This window comes from Mycteria americana, chromosome 11, assembly GCF_035582795.1.
Source record: "Mycteria americana isolate JAX WOST 10 ecotype Jacksonville Zoo and Gardens chromosome 11, USCA_MyAme_1.0, whole genome shotgun sequence".
Taxonomy (NCBI): Eukaryota; Metazoa; Chordata; class Aves; order Ciconiiformes; family Ciconiidae; genus Mycteria; species Mycteria americana.
The window spans coordinates 4,739,947-4,764,998 of record NC_134375.1 but is presented as its reverse complement, the minus strand read 5'-3'; the positions used below and the strand labels follow the sequence as shown (position 1 = coordinate 4,764,998).

Genomic DNA, 25,052 nt, shown 5'->3' with positions numbered 1-25,052 from the left:
ATTCTCCTCCTGTTTTGAAGCCTGAAGAACTACATGTCTCCTCTCTGTGTGATATGTTGCCTATAACTTGCCCTATAAACACTAGGATGTTGAGGAAGTCAAACATAAGCCTTTGACACAAGTTATGCATAAAATGACCTTCTGCAAAATTTATTCTTCTCTCATGCATTTGGTTTTCTAAGGATTAAGCTCAATGTTTCTTGTAGTATGATTCTATCCAGTGCCAGACATTTGGAAAAGAATTTGAGATAAGTGTATTTTAAGCTTCTGTCTTCAATGTAGTCAAACACTGTAGGATCAGTTTCAGCTTTCCTGTAGACAGGATAGGAATAGAGGATGAGATGGAGTAGGAACTATTAGAAATATTCTGAATCATCTAAATAATATTCTTCACATCTCTGCTTTAAACATCATGTTAAAATAACCCTCTCATGACTTTCTTAAAAGTTTCTGGAAAGCTTTTTTCCACTCATAAGAATCTGCCCGTTTTGTCTTCTGTGCCTGAATTGTAATACTCAAATACATGCCTTCTATTTCTGAAAGAGTGCAGCAGCAATTCACACATGTCTTCTCTTGACCTCCCACCGTACCTATTATCAGGCTTCTGAAACCTGTGCCAGCAAAGTAGGAATCTACCTACTGTTCTTCGTTCCTCTAGACACAAAGCTTTGCGCACGTAAATGTGATGTATGCTTTTTTGCTGTAAGGTTCTTCTGTCATTGATTTTCTTTGCTCACTTTTAACAAGTCATTGGGGAAAATAATTGTCCAGCAGATATGAAATCATAAAATTTGAGAGTATTCTGTATTTTGTCTCTTAAAACACTGAGACGTTGCTATTGCTGGGCATAGTGGGGTGGGATTTACAACAATGTTTTTTTTTCTGGTCTACCAGCTAAGTTCCATTTTGACCCAATCACAGAATATAAATCTACAGGTGTTGGCTTGATGTCAATTAACAGCTGTTTTTTCACAGCTGTAAAGAAAGTATTTAGTAAGAGGAGTTGCTTCAGTACTCAAATACTGCAACAGCTAAAAAAAAAAACCTTAACAAAAGGAATATATTTCTGATTAAAAATTTGGTAACAAAAAGCAAAGCAGTAAAAAAATCTTTAGGTACTTTTCAACAGTGCACAGAAATGCAACTTGGCTGAAACATCTGCAGTATCACATAATTTGCTCTGCAGGAATCTTGTTGAAGGCAATTAATTGTTAATTAGCAATGTGCCAGCAGACAGCTCAAGAAAGGATTGTTTGCTGAGTTAGTCCAAGTTGTCATATGTAATTTGTGTGATAGAGCAGTTGCAGTAGCAGAGTGTCTGTATGCATATACTAGGTCTGCTTTAGAGAACTTAACACATACTACTTTCTCTAAAACTAGATGTTCCAGTGCTTAATTGCTTACAGTGCTAAAATGTAAACAAATACTGAAAATGATAGGATGTGTTTGATAAGAGCTGATCAAAATTTTTCAAGCAAATACTTTGGTTTACTAACATACCGCTTCAGCCAAAAAGAATTCAATAAAGGAAACATTTTGAAAATACAAGGGACCTCTTTTTAACTTTGAAGCTATATATTTATGTTGCACTCCATTTTCAAAGATACGAAATAGCAAAAATAAAATGTGATTGAGTTGAACAGAATTTTTGGGGTAACTTGTCATATGTATTTCTTATTATTTTGTATCATGGAGAAAAGTAAATCATCTTCCTTATGGGTTGACCTGCCTTTTGGAGCTTTTCTCCTATTTCAGATCTGAAACTGAACCAAACCACTCCCTCATTCACATCTTATGACTGCATTTCTTATGGTAACTTGCAGTTGTTCGTTCTGACGTATTCCAAAACTACGTTTGGCAGACTGTGTGCAGTGTTGCTGCCACCCTTCACTCAACATGAGTATTGCATAGGTTACCATGTTTGTGAGGGACAATTAGATCCTTCACTGTACATTCAAGATTGAACACTGGTCTCTTTCGCTTCCGGGTAGGTGTTGTGGTTTAACTCTGGTAGGGAGCTAAACCCCACCCAGCTGCGCTCTCACTCTCCCCCGGGCGATGGGGTAGAGAATCAGAAGGGCAAAAGTGAGAAAGCTCATGGGTTGAGATAAAGACAGTTTAATAGGTAAAACAAAGCTGCGTGTGCAAGCAAAGCAAAATAAGGAATTAATTCACTATTTCCCATCAGTAGGTAGATGTTTAGCCATTTCCAGGAAAGCAGGGCTAACCATTACTTGGGAAGACAAATGCCATAACTCAAATCATTGTCCTCCCTCTTCCCCCCAGCTTTTATTGCTGAGCATGATGCCATATGGTGTGGGATATCCCTTTGGTCAGTTGGGGTCAGCTGTGCCAGCTGTGTCCCCTCCCAGCTTCTTCTGCACCCCCAACCTACTCGCTGGTGGGGCAATGTGAAAAACAGAAAAGGCCTTGATACTATGTAAGCACTGTTCAGTAATAGCTAAAATATCAGTGTGTTATCAACACTGTTTTGGTCACGAATCCAAAACATAGCTCCATACCAGCTACTATGAAGAAAATTATCTCAGCCAATACCAGTACAGTAGGAAAGTTAGATAGATGAGCATACTAACCTGTTGAATTACAACAGGAGAAATTAATTTTCATCAAGAAATGTTTCTGTTCCTTGACATGTACATTTAAAAATATACATATATGAAGGCATATAATTGCAAGATATTTACATTCCTGTGTTTATTTACTTTAACTATTGATGATTAGCTTCATTTATAAGATGGAAAATGTTTTTTGAATTGCTGTTATATAATCTCAATCTAAAGCCTAAAAGCCAAGTTAAGTTGTGTAAAATTAATGGATTAACACAAAGCCTGGCTAGATAAGCTTCTAATGCAAAAGAAGTGCAATGGGACTATTACCTAGTGGCTGGGGGAGATGCTGCTTCCTATCAGGTTCACTCTTTCCCATCTGAGGTGTAGAGTCGTTAAATTCTTTGAACTTGGTAAATCCTAACAGTCTCCCCACATTAACCTGGAGCATACAGTGCACAAAGCAACTCCTTACCCTACTCTTTCTTCTACAGCAAGAAAGAATGTCTGGGATAAGGTAAAGGACTTCAGATGCTTGCAGAGAGCATCTATAATCTGAATTCAATTCTGCCTTTATTTTAATATTCACTGAGTACCTTTTAATAATACAGACTCTGAAGTCTTAATATAGTTGAAAATATGTCCAGAGGATCTGAGCACCAACTTTCCTCAGAGTTCATTCGTTTTCCAAGTTGTAGCACCTCTTGGTAAGTATGAGTTTGGCATAGTGATGATATGCATAGCTGCATGAAGACTGCAAGTTCAGTTTCAGATCTGGAAGAATGATTGACTAGTAACTGCTAGTGGTAAGGCAGTTGTGGTGTTATGTATCTAATTCTTCTGAAGTCTCTATTTGGTATTTCTTTTCCTTGGTCTCACTTGTAATTCACATTAAAGCATCGTTCCATAGGTATCTTCTCTTTAGTGCTGTCATTTATATGGATAGGTATTTTTCTCTCTTCACAAAAACTAGTGCATTTTACTCTTTATCTCTGTCTTGTTGGACACTTTTGGCTGCATACATTTGCTAAACTACTGGAGGGTGGTTATTTTTTGTCAGTGTGTAGAAATATACTTCATGTTGTCTTATTCAGAATTACAGTGCCTCAAGGTGTACAGTCAGAGGCATGAGGATGCTTTTTCCATAAAAATAACTTCTTGCTTATTGTTTGTTTTTTCTTGCTACTCTAAGTGCTAGCAAAAGTAAAAACATGGTTTTGTTAGCTAAGTCAGCAGATATGGCTTTGACACAACATAGAAAGGGTCTCTGTTCAATTTGGATAGATGACTGCTAACTCTTGGTAGTTGTGTATAAGCCTCACTATTGGAGGTTCCTTCCAAGTGCTGTCTGTCTGTAACACTCACGTTTAGAAAGCTCAAGATACTATTAGCCACATCAGCAGAGGGGTGTCTCCGTAACGCCCAGTGGGAATGGTGCTTACTTGTGTGAGGCAACATGAGGAACCCGTGATGTGTACCGCCTTTTTCAAGAGACATTAGACCACCTTTGTCATATATTTAAAATACAAGCAGTCACCAAATAACTGTTAGAAAAGTCTGTCTGACAAAAGGCATTGAGGAACCCTGTAAGGGAACTGAAGTTAACCTTTTCACAGCAAGATGCATCAGAGGTGATCACAAGATGAAGACATGTTAGTGCAAGTCTGTACCAGAAAACCCATATTGTGGAATGTATCACCCACTCCTGTTTAGAAGATAAGATGGTCTGGAAGATAAAATGCGTGTAACAAAGAAAATACGGATCTCAGACTGACAGCAAGGGAAGGAGAAGGCCCCCAAAGGGCAACATCAATAGATGAAAAAGTAGTTTTCACAGCTCTCTTGAACTCTAAATTCAGCATTTCAACCATTGTGAGGTGTGGGCAAATAAATTTGAGAGATTGATCTACAATGATAGTTGTTAAGCCTTTCTAAATAGAAGCCCAACAATCAGTTGTTGCTTAACTTAGTTATCTGCAACAAATAAATCTTTTTTTTCCATTGCAGAAAACTGATTAGGCACAAATCAGACAGCCTATTGCTGTTTGACTTAAGTCCAGTCTGTAATAGCATAGCTAAAGGTATCTTACTCGTTCACAAATTGCTTCATGATCTTAGGCTTTTGATCCAAAATATTATGTCAGATCACTATCACTAATGAAATTCTTATTGTATTTCTTCTCTTTTGTGTGGCTATTTCCCCATGAAGAGCCTGACTTTGTGAAATCTTTACATAAGGCTTGTGCAGATTTTGCTTACATCACATCTAAACTAAAACTTTTAAATCTGGAGAGGACTGGTGTTCCCTCCTCCCTTCAATTATACTGACACAGGGTTCTATATTGTTGAAACAGCACAGAAATCAACAGTTACTGTGGTTTAGTAAGGGGAAGAAATGGACCCAAGCCTTTTCATTTCCAAAGCAATATAACATGACTTTTGCTCACGTTAAACACTCGCATGAACATTGCATTGATCTCTTCTAGGAAATCAGCTCTGTTCATGGTATCTTTAATCCTAATGAGAATTCTTTTTTGGATAGCTATTTATTGCCTCTTTTTTTGGTTTGTTTTAGTCAGGAAAAATGCAAAAATCTAGAGGTACGTATGTGGGCCAAAAGATTACACAGTGTAGCAGAGACTTCATTCTTGTCCAACTGTAGGGCTACAGGAAGTGAGGCATCCGAACAAGGATCAAAAGTGCAGGATAAGCAAAGCATCCTGATTTCCAAGAAAATTTATATATCCAAAGCATGAGAAGCAAAATGTGCAACTGTATCATACAGTTTTCTTCACGTGCTTTCTGAACTGTGTAGGGGTTGGGCACTAAGGAGAAAAAAAGCAAAAGAGTTAATCCTCCACATGTGTTGGTATGTCTTAACACTCTGTGTATTTGTGTCTTGAAAGTATGGACCAGGTGGAAGTCCCAGAACAGAATAAATGGAAAAACAGGCTGAATGTGAGTTCTGGCATTGATCAAAGAAGCTTGGGTACAGCGTGTATTCCTTGCTGCATCTGGGCTATGTACTTCAGCATCCTGGCAGAATCCTGTGAGAATGTGGCTTTTTCTTGGAGGTTCTTTTCTCAAATTACTCTATATATCAATTCTTCATCTTTATTAATTTTAGTTTATAAATCTAAATAAATGTAGTCTTAGAACATTTGGTACTTCACAGCACCTTTCTCTGGCTAGTAGAAACATCTGGTTTCCACTCCCACCCCTGCCAACTTTCTACACAGAGTTTTAATGATTTCCTTGGGAGTGTTGAGATAAATATGAATAAGGCAGAACTTGAATTGCTTTGTTAGGTCACATCATTTTAATGTGGCGCCCAAGAGGAATGGCCAAGAAACTTACTTCTGGTGCATGCGTTGGAGGCAACAATTCTAAATGCTTCTGCAGAATGGATGCTACTTTATCAGGAATGGAGTAGACACTGCAGAAGAAATCTACTTGGACATAACTAGATTACTTGATGTCTGATGCTGCTAGCCCTTCTACTGAATATGTACTAGTGTTTTAGTTAACTAATGTTTTAGTAGTAGATATTGGTTTTACTAGTAACAGCTTTCTGATATGGGTAACTATCAGTCTCTTGTCTTACAGTACAGCCACGTTGCAAGGTTTGCTCTCATTCCAGTCACCGAGTTGAGGTCTGATCCCATGTCACGTGCAGATCTCCCAACAGACTGGCAGAAGCAGGCATGAATTCATGATGAGGAGCATAAGATACACTAGGTTAGTGCATGAACTGAGATGTAACCTGTAATCCTGATAATTCTTTTCATTGCAATAGACGAGGCTTCACCAGATTAAAAAAACAGGGTTATCAACCTGTTTTAAAATTTGGGAAGTTTTATGTTGCAAACACTGTGCTGCATTTCAGTAAAGTATTCACAAAGATTAGCAGCTAGCAATTACTTCCATAAACCCTTCAATTGGTAGGAGACTGAATGGGAATCAGTGCAAGAATACAGCAGTGGATAAAATACTTGTCACCAGGAATTAATCATTTCAGATACTGAAAAATCAGCAGTGCTTAAACATCTTTTGCATCTGCCAGTCATCCTATAGACTGTTCTTTGGAGCAGGCCCCTTCAATTTGGTATCATTAGTCTATTTGAGTAAGACTGGTCTCTCCCATGTATTGAATCATTGTCAAATGTTTTCTGTACCTTAGCTTCCCTCCATTTTTAGAATTACTCTCAGGAATGAAATAAGAATTCAGTTTCAGCTTTGATGTTTAAGTGTATCCTGTTGAGCCTGCTCAGCCTGGCTGGAATACAGAAAAACAATGCCTGTTTTGATCCCTGCTGAAAACTAGTTGAAGAAGGGGGGAAAAAATAAAACAACAAAAACCCTCAAAGTTGAGTTTGGTTTCTATAAAGCCAGGTTGGGAAAAATGGATCTATTCCATCCTCAGTTAATGAATACCAGCTGTATTAAAAACAAAACAACAACAACAAAAAACTACAAAAAGACCACCCAAAACCAAACCCAGCTCTGGTAATGATATCTGTGGAGGATGCTTTTAAAAAAGATTATTAAAATAAAATCGGAATTCTGCGGTTTTATCACAGTTTTACCACTGGCAGTTTTTCATATATCACAATATAGGTTTGACTAGTGCTATGCATGTTGGTATCAGTAAGAAAAGAAAGGTGCAAGTGTTGATGTGATATAGAGTTGACAGAGGATGTAGGGTGAGGCCCCAATACCCACTCTTGTGGCATGCATAATTTAAAAGCAAAATTCTAAAAACTTTAACCACAGTAGGAGCTTCAATGTGTAAGCACACTGAGGCTACGTGTAGAAGCAGAGTATGATCAGGCTCTAGCTTCCAAAGTCAGCTAAAGTTAATATGAAATCTATCCACAGGCATCTTTCCACTTTCTTCAGTAAGCACTGGATAAGCAGTTTTCCTGGCAGTGTAAAAGTCCATGGAGCTGGAGGGCAAGCGGGAGAGAATTCACATGGAAGAGCATGCTGTCTCTGGGACAGCATCCTGCAGCACGCTTAAAAGTAATCCAGGATTTAAGAGGCAACATTCCAAAGCGCATCTCCTGTAGTTGCAGAGCAAAATATTGGTGATCATAGCTGCAACTGAGAGTTTGGATCTGAGGGAAGATTTGAAGCTAAAACCTGAGTTGGGTCTTGCCCGTTTGCCAAGGAGAAGCTGTGGAGATGAATAATGGAAGAGGTATTTAGTTTGGGTTTGAGATACATGGGGTGGAAATAACTGACCTACCAAAAAAAAAGGCAGGGGGGAATTAAATGGAAAAAGATTCTCTATTTGAAATACTTCATTCAGCCTGAAACAAAACAGTTTGTATTTTTTCCTATTCTTGCTTCTATTTTACTCTTATTTAGCTCGAATTTTAGGCAAGACCCCGGTTAGAAATGCCCACGTGGGCCGTTTCAGCATTTTCCCGGCGTAACTAGAAAGCGCCCACGTTGTTTCCACGCTTCCCAACCGTTCCCCCCGCATCTTTTCCCCCCTTCTCCCCCCGCCCTTTCCAGCTGAGGTGACTGCCATCTGTTTTCGGCGGGCTCCTCTTCTTGACGTGCCAGGCCTGAGCTCGAACCGACCACCCGACAACCCAGCCCCCGGCTGCCCCGTGCGCGGCAGGCGCGGGGAGCGGGCGGGCAGGGCGGTGGCGGGGCCGGCTCCCGCCGCGCGGCGGGCACTGCAGCAAGGCGGCCGGCAGGTGCGCAGCCAGCCCCGCCCGCGCCGCCGCGGGCCCTCCGCGAGCCGCATGCAGGTCGCCTCCCCCGCGCGTAGCGAGGAGCCGAGGGGGTGCGCGGAGCAGGGCTGGGTACCGCCCGCTGCTTGGCCCTGGCTGCTTTGCGCGGGGCGGGGGAGCGAGGGGCTGGGGATGCTCGGCTGGTGACGCTGGGTGGAGGAGGAGGAGGAGGAAGAGCAGGAGGGGGGAGCTGGCGGGACAGCCTGAGGCGGGCGGAGGGGGGAGGCGGGTGTTATACCATCGCGCCGGGGAAGGCTGAGCATTTGCGAATTCCGGCTCCAGAGCGCGGGGAGCATCCTATCCCCGCCGGCCGGCCGGGCAGCAGCCGCAGAACAGGACGAGGCTTCCCGGCTCCTCGTTATCCTAACGCTGCCCGGTTATCCCCGCCTCCCCCTGCCCGCCTCCGCCGCTGGGCGCCGGCGGCTGCCCTGCCCCGTGTCTCCTGTGCAACAGAGCGAAGAGCGGCAGCCCGCGGAGGTCCGCTCGGAGCCGAGCACTTGAGCTAGAGACCCTGTCCCTCTCCCAGCCGCGCAGGCACAGGCAGAGCCCTGGGTGAGTAGTCTGGGAGCTCCCTTACTCCTCCAGGCAGGCCAGAACCATTCAGGCCCCCTTCTCCACATGCCTTTCTTCTGTTCTCAAATTGTGTGCCTGGAAGGTGCAGAAGACCTCTGTTCTCTGGTAGGTTAGTCAAGCTGGGATCCTTGCTTGGGGAGGGGTTTTTGAAAGGCTTCGCTATCTGCACCTTAAAACAATGCCGTACTAAGTTGTCTGTCTCAACTTGGAAATCTTCTTCTCCTTCCCTTGTAAGCTTCCCCCCCCCCCCCCGCTTCCTTTTTCCTTTTTCCTTCTTTACAACTTTTCCTTCACTTTCTCTGGCAAATTTATGTAGGTAATAAGCAGCCAATGATAAGCTGAGGGACTTTGTAATCATTGAAGGTTATTACTAACAAGTGACTTAAAACATCTGTATGTTTTTCTTTTGTTCTCCCTCAGGCCGAACAGTCATGACAGCTGAAAAGACTATTCCTATAATTAATGGCAAGCCAGAAGATGCTTTGGACCCAGAAGCCTCAAGTACCAACCTCGTCCACAGCAATGATAAGAAAGTTCATGAAAGAGGTCACTGGAACAATAAGGTTGAATTTGTGCTTTCTGTGGCAGGGGAGATTATTGGGTTGGGAAATGTATGGAGATTCCCATATCTTTGCTACAAGAATGGAGGAGGTAAGATGGCATCGTATGTTGATTTACAGCTTACCATAAACATGTGGGAAATAAACAGTTAAGAATGCTTTACAGGGATTTCTTGCACTAGTTGAGAGAGGTATTCAGGAATTCAGTGTATGTGTGGATAGGGAAGCATTAAGCATCTGACAACTAAGAAAAAAATAATTGTTTCTCTCTTTCCTTCTCTTCCCCAAATAGCGTGGCTTACTTTCACAAGTTTCTTTTGTGTTAGTAAAAAAAAAAGACATTTTTTTTTCTGTAAGATTTTTAATGCAGAAGAAGCCAGTGTTCTGTTATAGTACTACCCTGTGGGTTTTCTTCTGCATGTGAATACAGACCCAAGCATACTTAAATGATTTTGTCTGACGTAGAAAAGAATGTAGCAGTTTACTTTTCACAACAGTATACTTTGGAGAAGATGAATATTGTTTTTGATAATGCTACAAAGATTAATTTTTTTTTTGTCATATGAAAATTTCTTTAACTCAACCATACTTTTTTTTTCTCATTACTTCCCAAATCACTACAGTAGGGTAGGGGAAGATGTAAAAGCTGCCTGTTACTCAAAGAAGAGAGCAAACCCTATAAAATGTAGAATAAGAATGTTATGTGAGAGAGAAAAGAACAGACTTAACTTCTACAAAAGTATAACATGTGGCATGTATTGGTTATAGTTAAGTGTAAACTGTGTAAGATATGTGACAGTTAAGAATAAGCACATCAGCTGTGACTTGTGGAGCAACGAGGAAAGAAAAGTAAATTAAAAATTTAGTTTAGAATTCTGTGGACTGGATTCAACATTCTTCCCACTTAAGGCCTTAATCAGTGTTAGTGTAAGCATATAGGCTGGGAGAAAAATAATACGTTCAGTGGCTGATATGCAAAGATCCGTTCTTTAATGGGTTTGCTAACAATGTTGTGCCAAATTTCTTTCCCTTGTCCTTCCAATCCTAGGCACGGTTGTCTGAACTCAGGGATGGTTTTGGCTCATTTTGTCTGCTGTTTCTGTAAGGCTAATACTACTGTGGAAGATGTGTTTATGGCTTGCAACTCCTTTCTTTATATATCTGTACTTTGGCAAAACTAAGATAACAAGAATTCACCTGTTTTCAGAATGATGCTACCAAGTACTGCTCTTAGTATGTAAATATCAATATGCTGGATACGATATACAGAACAGTTTCTTGTTGATTGTCAAAGTTTTCCCAGAGAAATTTTGGCAGAGGAAAAGGTAGAATTTTTTTTTTTGGTATATAATGAAGATTTCCTTGTTCATACATTAACCTTTATATGCCCATTTGTATGTATATGCTAGCTTGTCAAAATGTGATGCTATCGTTTTTAAGGCTATAACATTAGGTAGAGAAAATTCTAACCATGTTTTTGGGTGATTTGGTGAAAAAGTAATTACTTAAATAATCATACTTAAACACCACTCTGTTCTTTAAGAATAGAATGAATGTGTGTGGTTTAATGGATCATGTCCTGGCACCACAGGAAATTTGCCATTGACTTCAATTTTATTCAGTGAGGACTTGGTCTGACCTGTGTTTTTGTAACTGTCTGGAATGCCTTGCTGGAATTAGACCAGAGTTGGACTTGTTTGATGCATCAGATGTAAATACTGAAAACTACTTAGTGTGTGGGAAGTGAAGACAATGGTGAGATATGAGCTAGTTATGAAATAACTTGCTAGATACAGAACGAATCTAGAAGCAGCCGTATGGAACTTCTGAGGTCTGAGCTCTCTCTGGTACTTACTCCGAGTCATAACAGGTAGTGTAGGCATAAGCTTCTATAATTTTAATTTGTTCTTATGGATATTTAGTGGGGTTTTTAGGAAAATTAATTTCTTTGCATGTTTAGAATTAGGTATTTCTTGGAATATGATCTGTTTGCAAGCTGGGAAACCTGATGTCCTCTAATTTTCATGATGTATACCTGTTGTAGAGCAGTTTTGGAAAAATAGAGTCAAAACTAATACTTTCAATTTCAACAAGTTGCCATGTTAAACTCACTATGATGGTGTGTATGAGTGGGCCAAGCTGGATTTGATACTGGCCAGCAGTTCGCCTGGCCTATAAGGATTTTTTTCAAACCATTTGCACAGTAAATCATACAAAGAAACCATGTTTTAGATGCAGGGATTCCATTCTTTGTGAAATCCACATGTATTGCTTGAGATGCAGCCGAGATTCAACTATAGGCAAATTGCCTGGTTGAGGGAAGAGACTACTCATGAAGAGATCTCTCCTGATGTGCTGGGTCTAAAGAAAGAAACTGCAGGTCAAAGCAGCTGTATTTAGCTGCCTCGACTGTCTAATCAAAGTGACCAAAGCATAACAAGTGTTGCAGGCTCTGGGTGTGTTGTGGTGTTTGGTTTTTGGTGTGTCTTTTTTTTTTTTTTTTTTTTTTTTTTTTAAGATCACGAATGGGATACCTATTTGCCTGGTAGTTGTAGAAATTCTCCTGAAGTATATTGAGAAACATTTTGTTCATAGTTAATATTCTGACAGATTTAGTATTAGAGAGGCAGCTATTAAGGTGCGGTTCATTAATGATCAGATTGATCTTCAGGACTCCCATTGAAGGAAGGAAATGCTGCTATTGCCAGTGATGTAAAGAACTGATCAATGTATGCAATGATGGACAGCACTGTAAAACACATCTTCCTAGGAAAAACTGCATCCACCAAAACTTTTGTGTGTTTAGCATATCTTGCATTGATTTGAAATGGAATGAATGGTGGGATGCTTACATCATTTAATGGGAGCTTTAAAGGAAGTTAATTAGTGTTGTGGGATTATTTGTTTGGGAGCAAGTAGGTTGAGGCCTGGATACAACACATTATGTATGTTGTACTAACCTTTATTTTCATAACTTAATTAGACAGTTAACGCTTTGTAATTTTCCTACAACTTCGATAAATTATTCTGTGCAGTACTTTGCTGCGCTAGTCTGCCTGGTTAAACCAGTAAAACTTTCTTGGTATAAGTAAAAATGGCAGAATCAGTTATTTTGTGCTTTCTTTTCAGTATTTATTTCCTTCTTCCCGTGTTTCAGTCTAGACCAATAGAGCTGCTTGCTTTCCACCTCATCCTTTGACTCATCAGAAAGTCTGAGTAGTTGGGAAATGAGGAAAAAAACTCTTTATGCCTTATATGTTAACAGATTCTCTAGTAGTCAAAAGGCTGTATTTTGTTCCTTGTTATTTAGATTCAGTTCTAAACGGAATACCTGAAACCTGTTATTAGCAAGTGACATTATGCCTAACGTGTCATCTCTTATTTCTTTGCTTCTGCATACTTCACAGCTGTATTTTTTAGGTGCCACAGCTAATAACATGATCAATCATTAAATAATACAATACTTCTGCTATGTGTTAATCGATAAGAGGAGAATTTTATTGTTGTATACAATGCTTCAGCATGGAATTGTACTACTCATTATCTGTGCTGGAGTTTACTGTCAACATCTAAAAAAAAGTTTGATGCTTTGTTATTTTCCTGCAATTTCACATTAATATTTCTAGCTGATAAGGCCCTTCTTTCCTGTTCTTGTAACTAGTTCTAAAGTTTATTTCATCATTCCCTTTTTGTGGTCCTTATTATCAGGCTTATCCAAATAACATACAATGGACTTCTTGGATTTAATTTCCATAACACTTCTTCATCCCTGCTTTCCTGAGAAAAGCAAGGAAGATAAGATAGTGTAGACTGACTTGGTGATGATCAGAGCGGAACTGTGTGGCTGAGCAAGACTGTGGTCTCTTCTGTGTTTGAGACATATGAGCAGAATTTAGCCTATACTGAGGAACTTTGGTCCGGTCTTTTTTAGTTCATGATGTTGGCTTACAGGTTAACTTTTGATATTTGGGGCCAGGAGTAAACGCTTTCTGCACTTTCAGCACAATGCCTGAGAGGTGGCTAGGAGGTGATCCTTCCTTTATTAAGGAAATTAATCTCTCACTATGCTGTCAAGGAACTGTATTCATTATAACCAATACCCCCTCAATGTTTGCTTGTAGGTGCTTTCCTCATCCCGTATGTGGTTTTTTTTATTTGCTGTGGAATACCAGTATTTTTCTTGGAGACGGCCTTGGGACAATTTACTAGTGAAGGAGGCATTACCTGCTGGAGGAAAGTTTGCCCTCTATTTGAAGGTAACAAACAGTTCTGTGTTCTACTGCAAAAGAAGGCAGTAGATTTGAAGTAAAATAAAATAAATTGTCTCAAAATTGAAGTTAAAATATACTTAAAGTAGTAAGCATTTATTTTTAAATTACCTGAAAAGTAAAAGTTTTCTGTTGTGTCTCACCTTTTTTTCTCCAGGCATTGGATATGCTACCCAAGTTATAGAGGCACATCTAAATGTATATTACATCATCATTTTAGCATGGGCTATCTTCTATTTGTTTAACTGCTTTACTACAGAACTTCCTTGGGCTACCTGTGGGCATGAATGGAATACAGGTATGACCTCAGTAGAGATTATTGCTATACAAATACTTCCAAGTAATTGATTAATATATTGAAATATCAGGAACAAAACTATGCTGGTAGAAAAGTCTGTGGAAATGGGCCAATCACATCACACTACACCATGATAACGGAATCCTGGAGTGAAGACTTATTTATACATTTTTGGTTTAGGTCATTGTATAAGCATTTGTTCCTGCAGAATATAATGTCAGATAGCAGAAGATGACTTCGGATTTTGTTAATTCTGTAAGATATTCTGGCTAAATCCCAAGACTCTCATTTGCAATCATATCTATTCTCCCTGAATACAGTAAGTGAATTCTACTGAAGAGCTTATGACCTGATGACAGGTTATAGTCATGCTCTTTCACTCTAATGAAATCAGGAGGAGTTTAAATGGAGAGGGAAATATTAAATGTGGAACTTTGGATTCGCTCTTTTTAATTCCAGATGTTGAGGGATAACGTTCATCAAGCTACTTCTGAAAATTTAGTCACATAAATAATCCTTACTGCATGCAAAGTAGCCTCTTCCATGAAAGATGAGATGTGTATTTGTAGGGGTTTGCAGTTTGCTGCATCTGTCCTCTCGATATTTTTATCTTACTGCATTTGAAGATCAGACGCCTATGGGGAGGAATACCTACCAATACCCTTATTTCTGTGTTCCTGAAGTTTTTGCATTTATTCCTTATATTACTGTCCAATTTCAAATCAATTGTACTGTCTTTCATGGATTTTATTAATTGGTCATTATCGTGTTCTTTGAGCACACCTAAAGCTATCTGAAATCTTGCAGTTTAGGTTATGTTAGGGAACTAGTCTTGGGCCCAATAGAAGTGGAAGGCTTCAGTATCAATTTTGGCAACCCTGCAAAGGAGCTTAGGCAATCTTGATCGCTGTTCAAATACTAAGTGTCAACAATGCTGAGCTGCTTTGATCTCCTTTCTCTGTATTAGAGATGGTAATAATAATAAGCCAGAGTGACTTTTCACTTGCCATATTAAGGCAAAGTGGAAACTTGTTGCTGGCAGTGTTTCGTAAGCCAATTGTTACCATTGGCCATTGAACCAGCAGTTGGAGTAGGAGTATGTTGTAATTCCCAGTCAATTACCTCAGTTTCTCAAAGCGTCTGTCTTCTGCCTCGGATGTTTTATGGGCCCTTGCCATTGCAACTGTGCCTTTGGAAAATGTTATAGGAGAATGTAGCATACTGCATGGGTATTTTTCTGGGATAGGCCTGTGATCTGGTGATCAAAATACAGTGTTGCAGAAGTAGCAGCTGTGGCGTTTTAGTGTACCTAGAAATCCTTTAACCACATAGAGAGAATGTATTATAGAATGGTGGCTTTACAAGGTGCGTAAACTAGAAGATGCACAAGAAGAAATGTACTTACATGTCAATATAGCAAACTCTTTTTTGTTCTTTTATAGAAAACTGTGTGGAATTTCAAAAACTTAATATGAGCAACTGCAGTCAAGTCTCTTTACAAAATGCCACTTCTCCAGTGATGGAATTCTGGGAGTAAGTGCACAAAACTTTATGTTTGATCAGACTATTCATTATCTTCCAATATTTTGATCATTTACACATGATTAGATACCTTGTAACCCTATAGCACTTAGTGATGTGAGTTCAGCTGGAAATTTTCTCATACAGCCAAAGAGAGTCAGGATGAGAGTGTTAACTCTTTTTTTAGAGGATACAAGGAAAGGAATTCCATATCCTGAAAGAACATAGAACAAAGTGTGCCACTTGCTTTGGAGCTTGGCTCCTGCTACTGGAGGAAAGAGCTTCAAACCCATACTAATGAGGAGGCAGAGGTGAAAGAAAAAGGATGATTTTAAGTATTTTTTTTTTTTTCCAGGATGTTTCTTCTCTTAAGAGTTTGAGAGTTGCATTTTCATTCTTGTTTGAGCTAACTAATACTTTGGCTTCTATATCTCATTATTTGTTAAAGGACTATGTAAGTGTTGGTTATTCAGCTATAAAAATGGGAGAGTTTAACTCTCTTGTGTCTCCTTCCGTCTGATTTCTAATTAGAGTAATAGAAGAGAATTATATCTTTACAAAATATGGTCTGCTTTTGTGATGACACATATTTTTTCCTCTATAAATATTTAATTAGTGCATGTGTAGTCGCATATTTGTTCCTTGCAGGGCACAGTGTGTGTTAAGACAGTCATAGAAATGGAATATTACTTTTGATACTAAGTCATCTCACAATTCAAAGTGTGTTACAAAATTCTGGCTTACTAAAATTTCTTGAGTGCCCGTTCTAATCTCATTAATTTTATTATTAAGATAGAGCTTTATTCTCAGGCTGCATGTTCAGAGCTCTGTTTTATGTTCAGGACAGCAATAGCTACACTTTGAAAGGACCATAAATTAAGACTGTCCTTGAAGGGACAACTCTACATTGACAAAATTTTCTTGAATGTTAGTATATGGTGTTGTCTTTGCCTCTGAACCTCTTTGTCTTGCTACATCAGTTACCTTAGCCTTCATGGGTGGTAGTTGTTGCTTCAGTAAATAATACTGTTTTATTTAAATATTAAAAAAACCCCAAACCAAACTAAATCTGGACAAGGTGTGAAAATCCATGCAGTCTCTGGTTAAAATTGCAATTTTATTTTCTGTTAAAATTTTCAATAATCTGAACACCTAACATGTTAAATAAAAATATACATACGCTACCCACTTCCCAGCTAATGTTTCAGAATAAACAAGAGTTTCTTAGGTGGCATTTCTTATTGCTATGACTTCATCATTTTAACAAAAATCTTATGGTTCTTTGGGGTAACTAGAACTAAGATTTCATATAGTTAGAGTAAATGAACAAAGTCTTTTCTCCAGTACTAGCCTTATTTACCCACTGTGTTTATTTGTTTATTCAACAGTATTCAAAACTCAGCAATTGATGGTAACTCAGGTTGTTCAGAGAAGTAGGCAATGTTCAGTTGGTTTATATGGAGGGCGCAGCCTAAGTTTTATATCCTCGTGTTTCTAGGGTTTTGGGGTTTTTTTGTTAGTGCTTATCTTTGGATTGCCTAAATTCTCATGTCAGTGTTCTTTTGACGCACATACAGATACATTTTAAGCATATCCTCTTCTCAGAATTCTCTAAAAATGAAGCTAAACAAGATTCTATAGCTAAACTTGCTTTCAAGTTACAGTGGGTTTTAAATCCTTAAAATTTTGGACATATTTGCCTACCTGATTTTGGCTGAGTTAGGAATGAATTATGAAACTAGAAGGGATAATCAGGTTTAGCCTTTTCTCTAACTTGTTTTACAGTCTTGTGTATACAAAGTTGAAAATACACACTCCAAAACTTTTAAAATCACAAAAACCAGAAGAGAAGGTAAATGAAATAATTCATTATTTATTTGAAACTTCTTTCTTTGTTGTGGACAAACTTTTCGTAATACTAGCAGTTTACTGGCCAAAATAGCTTAAGATATTAAACATACCTACTTTCTCTGTCCAAGCAAAACTGAAGTTGCATAGCTTTTCACCCTTGGAAAATGAATGTACTCTCTTCCTGCTGAGGAAGATATTTGCCTTGTTAAAATTTAAGTAGGTATGACATTGCATGGCTTCAAAGTCTACAATAGACATGACAAACTACTTTAGAAGTGGAAGAATGAGCTTTTATTAAATATCAGGACTGATTTTGCTTTAAAATAACTAATTGGAACAGAAGATTATAATTAAGTTATATGACTTAAATAGATCAGGCATAAATGCACAGTAGAGGTCTTTCTGTATAGATGTGCAGTGCAGATCACAGAGTAGCTAATACGAAGTAAATATGTTACTAGACTAGTTAATTTGTCCAGCAAGTCATTTTATAGTCTGTAGATAAGTGTTACCAGAAATGTTATTTCATTTAGCTAGAGGTCTCGTTCGCATGATGTTTCTTTACTCCTTTATAAATTCTGGTGGCAGGAACCATAAATTTATTGAAAGACTCTTTTTGAAACAAATAGCAAAAGGAAAGTTGATGGGGTAGACTGCACAGAGCAGATGCTTGTTGCTATTTTCAGAACTCATGTGGACAGTGTATGAGAATCTTCATTGCTGCAATAACCACTCACAGGACTGAATTAATTTGCATAACGACCAGGTTCCTTACCATTAATTAAGTTGATGCCAGTGAAGGGAAGGGGGAGGCTTTAGGTTTCTTCTGAACAACCACACCATTCAAAACCTTTACACTTTGCTCTCTGCAATGTTAAGTCTGAAATTGAAATTCCTCTAAGTTGTGGCCACATAAAGTCAATTTATTGTGGAAAGGGTCATCTGGGGGAAAAAAAAGTTTGGGTTTTCTGATTTTTCTGTTTGGAGTATGTGGTTTTTTGGTGTTTTTCTTTTTTGTTGTTTTTTTGTCTGTTACCATCTACTCTTGAGATGATGTGTGAATTAGAGTAACTGTTGAGAATAGCAATCCTATTTGCTTACTGTATGTGATTTCATTTACATGTAGAACTGAATACTGTGTTAGTAAACTGTTAGGCTGATGTTACATCTTTCCTTTGATAATTGTATTGCATTACCACAGTCCTCCAGAGTATTCACAATATCTTCAGATTTTTTTAATTTTAAAAAACCAAGCAAACAAACAAACCAACACCACCCCCACCCCCACCCCCAAATGCTTGGGGAAGACTCGGTATTTACAGAAATGCATGTTTCAGCAGTGCTATGTGTTTCTTTCAAGCCCAGTGCTCTCAGTCTAGGAGTTAATAATGCTGAGGGATATACAGGTTGCTGTGTATCACACAGCAGACTAGACTGGCATTATGTAAATGCCAGCAGAGGTTAGTAGCAGGGGCACAAGTTGGATTTGGTTTTGTGTGTGTGTGCGCGCGTAAATGAATACACCAGGCCCAAAAGGATGTCTTTACTTCTGGCTTTGAAAAGGAGTCTTTTTTTTCTCCCCCATTTAACTAGTGCTACTAGGTCTTTTCCATCATCTAGGCTAGAAGGCTCAGCCCTTTTTTATTTGTGACTGGAAGCAAATCCAAATCCTCAGCTGGTTTGAGGGTTGCAGATAAAGACTTCAGCCTCTTTGCTGAAATATTTCTAGCTTTTATTGCTTCTGTGGCCTTGGCTTCTCCTAAAGCTATTGCTGAAGTCAAACAGCAACTCACCCAAGTGCAAGGATGACTGAGAGGATACTTTGCAGTACTATGAAGCTTTTCTGGCATGCAGACTGGTAGTTACCCTTCCTCAGGTCTGTACAGAGGATACTGTGTCCTTGCTACCCTAGCAGGTATAGACTCACTTCCTCTGATAATTCAGCATTGTCTACCAGCTTTGGCTGGGTCACACAGAGGGTGAAGGCCTATTTGTTGTCTTGGATGCATGGATTGTTTGTTTAAAAAGAGGGGAAAAAAAGTGAAGACTTCAGAGATAAGTACTGCAGTAGGTCCTAGATGCTGTTTTCTTTTTGGTCCACTCAGAAGAATCTCATCGTACGTGCAAGGACCTCAGAACTTAAAATATTTTTGTGAGCCTGTAACTGATAACTACTTATCTGTAGCTATGCAGTGAAAATGGTCTGATCCTGCTGGAGGGAGCAGTAGGCAAAGTCTGGGAGTTTGGATGCTCTTTACTTGTTTTCCTCCTCAGAAATATCTATCCCTGTTAATGTTTTAAGACTTCATTTGAGTTAGCAGACTTACCACTGACTACAGGTATCAGTGCTGACAACTCTGGGAAAAATTAGGAGATGAAAGGGTTTCTTACCTTACTTGAAAAAACCTTGCAAGCCATAGCCTTGAGAAGTTTCACATTCTGTCTGCGTATTCAGTTTTCTAAGATAAGGAGCTGAATTGATGAAAATTCACTTTTTATTTTTCAAACTCTGATGCTATGTTCCAAAGAATGACAGGCAAGAGTCTGAAACTTCACTTTTCATTTCATAGTGGTGCCAAGCATTCAGAGACTGTCCAGTTAACTACCATTTATGGTGTTTCTCTCATCCTAATTATACAGCTGTATTAAGGGTTTTCTGAGAAAAAAATAATAATCATAACTTCAAGGTACAGCACATGGAATTTTTAGTGTCCAACCTTTAAACAGTTAATAGTGGTAGCTGCAGTAATAATAGAGGTGTTGATAATTTCAGATATGTTAAAGCAGTCCCATGAAAGAGAGCTGTGGCCATGGATGAGGCTGTATTTATCGCCTGGGAAACAGAATAGAGAGGAGAAGATACTCTACTCCATTGTTCTGTATGCTTTCCTAGGAGAGGAAATTGTCTGGCAGGTATAGGGGGCAGCAACCATGTCTGTGTGCTCTTTTGGCTGCTACTCCAGTCTGTCACCATGGTCAGGAATTTGAGGTTTCTAGTGCCTGGGAAGGGAGCTGGACGGACAGAGGACCCATGGTTTTGTGGTTGATTCCACCTCAATAGTTTTTTATTGGCTGTATAACAACTTAGTCCTCTGCTAAAGAAGGTCTAGTTGTTGGCCTGTCATTCTCTGGAGGGGGTGACACATCCTTAGCATTTCCAAGTAAAGTCTAGTGAGAAAAAACATTTTTTTTGTCTAGGGAAAAGAAAAGGGGCTGTTCTCAGCGAAAAGGAAAAGGCACAAACCCTTTCCTTGCAAAGTCAAAAAGAGTTTTTCCTGTTTCATTCAGGCTGCAAATGACTGCAAGAGTCACATTGTGGTTAATCCCCACTACCCTATGAAAAGTCATTAGCAAGTTGAGCCTGATCCTGCAGTGCTCGGTACCCAGAGACCTTCAGGACCTCTCAGAACTAGGCCCTTTGTGCATGTCTTGTAGAACATTGAGTTGTGCCAGACTTGCTCATTTCTGTTCAGTTCATAAGAGGCCGTGTGAAAATTGCTTTTTGTTTGGAGTCACGCGAGTTCTTCATCTGGTTTTGCCTCAAAACCACTGACTTTACCTGGTTTCACTTGAAAGAAGTAAATGGGATAGGTGTCAAAATGCGAAGCTGACTTCTTAATATTGAGGGATAAATGTTAGCCTAAACCAGACAGGTGAACTTCCATGTTTTTTGATTTTTATCTTGAACATTGTACATCATGTTTTTACTATGGAGAAAAAAATGACCTTAAAAGTTGCAATATTCGGGTATTAGGAAATACTAGAAGTAAGGTTGTGCAATTTTAAGTTCACATCTTTTATGAATATGATCATCTGTAGTTGAAGAACTGCCTAAGATTTTTTCAGTAGATCTGCTCTGTTCTTGCTAGAGGATGGATAGGGAGCAAACACTGTGCAGGTATTCAATATTTTGTTGTTCTTCTCTTTGTTAATTTTCTTATGTTTTATGTTCTCATTATTATTAGGTTCCTGCTCTGCTGACAAAGTTATTAATTTAATCAAGGCTTCCTAGGGTGCTCATGGTGTCAAAGGCTTTGCAATCATAGTTCTCTTGATTATTTACACGTTCATTTATCTTCACAAAATCTCGATAAGATCAAATTATTCCTGTTTTATAGAAGGGGATCTGAGCTACAGAGAGAGTAAAAGTGCTAAGTATGAGAGGCCCGACACATTTTTTCATACTATTTAGCATTAGGGTTGCGCAAATTTTATTTCAATTAAGAAACAAGAAAATGTACGCAAGTCAGCTGTATCCAAAGATAAAGATTTTAAAAAGTTACTTAATTGAAGACACTGTAACATTTTGTTTGAGACAAGTAATTGCTATTTCATTCCAAACAAAACATTTTATTTTGTGCACTTGCATGAAAATTTAAGGGAATTATTAAAAAAAAAAAAGCAGTAACTTATTGTCATATTTGCTCTAATGACTCAGTATTTAGAAGGCTCTCTTCATTGTATTTTTCTTGCAAGAAATTGAATACATATGTTCTACTTTCTTGAATGTGTTCTGTATGGACTGGGAATTTCTTCTCTTGAACTTGCTCTACTTTGTATAAAAGTTAAATAATCATGGAGTATAGACTGGGATGCTAACATCTTGCTTCTCGTGTTGCCTTGGCCAGAAATGTACAGGATCGTTCCCCCACTGTCTCGGTACTTATTTAGATTGAAGGGGATACTTGAGGACAAGAAGGATTAAGGGAGACTATTCTGATACTTTATAGGTTAATAGTTAGACCATCCAGTTCCAGTCTTTATGCCAATAAATATTTAATTGTTTATACACAGTACTTACAGGAGAGAGTGAAAGCTTTTTCTGAGTCCACCTACTGCAGAATAGCAGGAAGCTTGATAGCTGGGGAGTTCTCTTGGTAGAAAACTTTATAGGCTTTAGGGTAGAGGAAGGCTATGGATATGGGTTTCCAGCATGATGGGTGAGCTTTTTGATTGATTGTTCCTTATCCTAGCCTATTCAATCTGTTTATGCAAATCAGCTCCTCATTCCCCATGTTTCTAATCTTAGTTCTAGACACTTTGAAAGGTCTATTCAGAGGGAACCTAAATGTTAGTGTGCTTCTGGGACATTGGTGAGCTATCTCAGTTCTTATCTTAATTCCTCAGTTGATTTGTTACTCCCTGGTCCATGCTAGTGCCTGCCTGGCACCCCCACCACAACAATCCAGTTTAGTATCCTTCCCTAGGATTACATCCAATCCTGCCATTCCTACGTACACTTCCCACTGTTGTCTCTTCTTTGTATTGTAATTCGTCCTAGTCTCTTTTCTTGGGCAGTTAAAATTGTTCTCCGACTAGTCTCTAAATCAGGTATATTACTGCTTCCCACCTCCAGCCACCTAGTCCCAGTCATTTTATCCAGCTGGTTGTCCACTCCCCAAACTTGCATCTAGCCTCAGGATGGGTGCTCACTCGTCTCCAGTCTTAACTCCCTAAACATTTTTGATCTGCTCCCTAAATTCATTGGCCAGCTAATCACAGACTGCTCTTCCTTCTGCTCATTGCTTCTCTTCCTCTCTCCATGCCTATCTGCTAGTGTGAGAGAGACTGGCCTCCTTGTCCAGACAGTCTAAGTCCAATTTATCTTCAAGTCTCCCTAACTCCCAGTCCTCCAGGTGTTTTTTTTTTTTTTTTTTTCTTCCTGGTGTTCTGCAAATTGTGCAAAGTTAGTAAGGATGCAGCATTAGAGCATTTTGATGGAGGAATCTAGGAAGATTTTATCTATATCCTGATGAAGTCTGTTGGCAATGTGTGCTTTTCTTTTTTCTTCAATGATAAGGCTGTCAGGTTGTTGCAATAAATATTTTTGTCCTGTGCCTGTGTTTTGGGTGCAGCCAAAAATTCCCATTAACACTTTTGAAGCTAATTATCGTAAAAACCTATCTTTAAACAGTAGGAGTCTGAATAAATATATTTGTATCTGAAAACAGGATTTTATAATGGGCAGTTTTAAATGATAAAAATTTTGTGTTAGGAGATGCACCTTTATGTTTTGGAAAAGTAACTTTAAAATGTTACAAAGTCCTTTTCAGTAGTTGTAGGTACCGAAGGTAATAATAAAGTTTTCTTTGATTGCAAAGGTACCGTGAACAAATTTTGTCTTTTTTCCTAGTTATTTAGAATTATACCATTATTTCAGAGACAGTTCATAAAACATTTCACTATCTGCTACTTAGAATGTCTTCTGAGAATTTGTAGCATTTGGTTGGTTCCTACGATAAAATATGGGAAAGTTTTGGCCTGTAGTGCTGGCAAAAATAGAAATTACATTTTTGTAGTGAAGATCATACATGAGCTATTTAAAATATCTCTTCACTACACAATTGTAAAAGTTCTAGCAATAATATCATTACCTACTAATAGTTGGAAAACATGCACAGGGAGCTGAGTGTTGTGCTTAAACTGTGACCTTTTAGAAGCTGCTGGCTCAGATATCCAGTTTTGCTGAAGAATGCTAAACTTCTTTTTTAGGAATCAGTAACATTAGGGGCATTTTCATTATTGTTAATGAAGGAGTGTGTGTTTAAAGACATGGATATCTATATATGTGCTTCTTGATATTGTAGGGAAAGAAATATTTGAGACAAGCACAGTTTGCTTGCAGGAAAATTAAAAAAAAAAAAAAAGTGAAAAGTCTAAAATAGCAAAACCTTGGTTGTGCCATGACAAGCTTGGCCAAATCAGTCAATTGCAGAACATGCCAAAATAACCAGGCATGTTTTTTCTGGCTTTGCTAGGGTTTTAATTCATTTGTCATAGATTTTTTTTCGTTGTTGTTGTTACTTTATATAAGGGAAGACCTCTACTGAAAGGCCTCCTTTCAGTTATCTCTGGTTTTGTGCAAATACAAAAGTGCGTTCATCCCCTTCTTTAAGAGTTATTATGTATAGCCTCCTACACTTGTATCTAAGCAAACTTTTAAATCTTCTGGAAAACTAAAAGCAAGATACAGTTGGTGAAAATTGCTGTCTGAAACCAGTTAGTCCACTTCAGTAGCTCCCCTAAAGAAGACAATTGTATTGCACAGGACAAGCCGAAAAGTTACATTCATGTTTTAAAAGGTTGCCCACCCCAGTAAGTATTTTCTCCACCAGTTTACCATGGGAATTGGGTTTGCAAGACTAGATGTGCAAACAGATAGCATGTAACTCTTCCAAGACATATTTTTCAATATCTCTGGAATCCTTTAAATATGCACGTGGCTTTGTAAATAATAGACTGTCATTTTCAGCTGTCCAAGAATGTGTCTGTTAGATTTGCTGACTGTCTTGAAATTGAGAATCTTAAGGGCCTTGGTGCAAGGGATTTTAGAGATGCCCAAGTAACTCTGAAAACAATGTTAAACAGCAGTCACATTCATTAAAGGTCTCTTCCAACCCAAACCATTCTATGATTCTATAATCTGCTTCTTGGCTATCTCAGCATGGGTACTGTGTAAAGCAAATAGTTCTGTGCAATTAAGCAAGCCTGTATCTATTTTTGGCTCTTGAAAAAGTGTCATCACAAGAAAAAAAAGTTTAGACATTTTTAAAGAGTATTTCCTAAGTATGGCTTTGTAGATTCAGGGCAATAATAGAAAGGGTGGTTGCTTGGGGTTTTTTTAGCCAAATTAAATGCTCAAAGGAGAGAGGTTCTTGCTGTGCAAAAAG

General features: G+C 38.7%; 1 protein-coding gene across 1 annotated transcript in view; it reads left to right on the top strand.

Annotated features, from left to right (window-relative positions):
* The first annotated feature begins 9,315 nt into the window (after positions 1-9,315).
* The window catches only part of SLC6A11 (solute carrier family 6 member 11), a 109,163-nt gene continuing 93,426 nt past the window's right edge, over positions 9,316-25,052 (top strand). Inside the window, exons 1-4 of the mRNA XM_075513644.1 lie at positions 9,316-9,535; positions 13,566-13,700; positions 13,870-14,010; positions 15,453-15,543. Coding sequence (XP_075369759.1) covers positions 9,316-9,535; positions 13,566-13,700; positions 13,870-14,010; positions 15,453-15,543 — 587 coding nt within the window. The remainder of the gene's footprint in view (positions 9,536-13,565; positions 13,701-13,869; positions 14,011-15,452; positions 15,544-25,052) is intronic.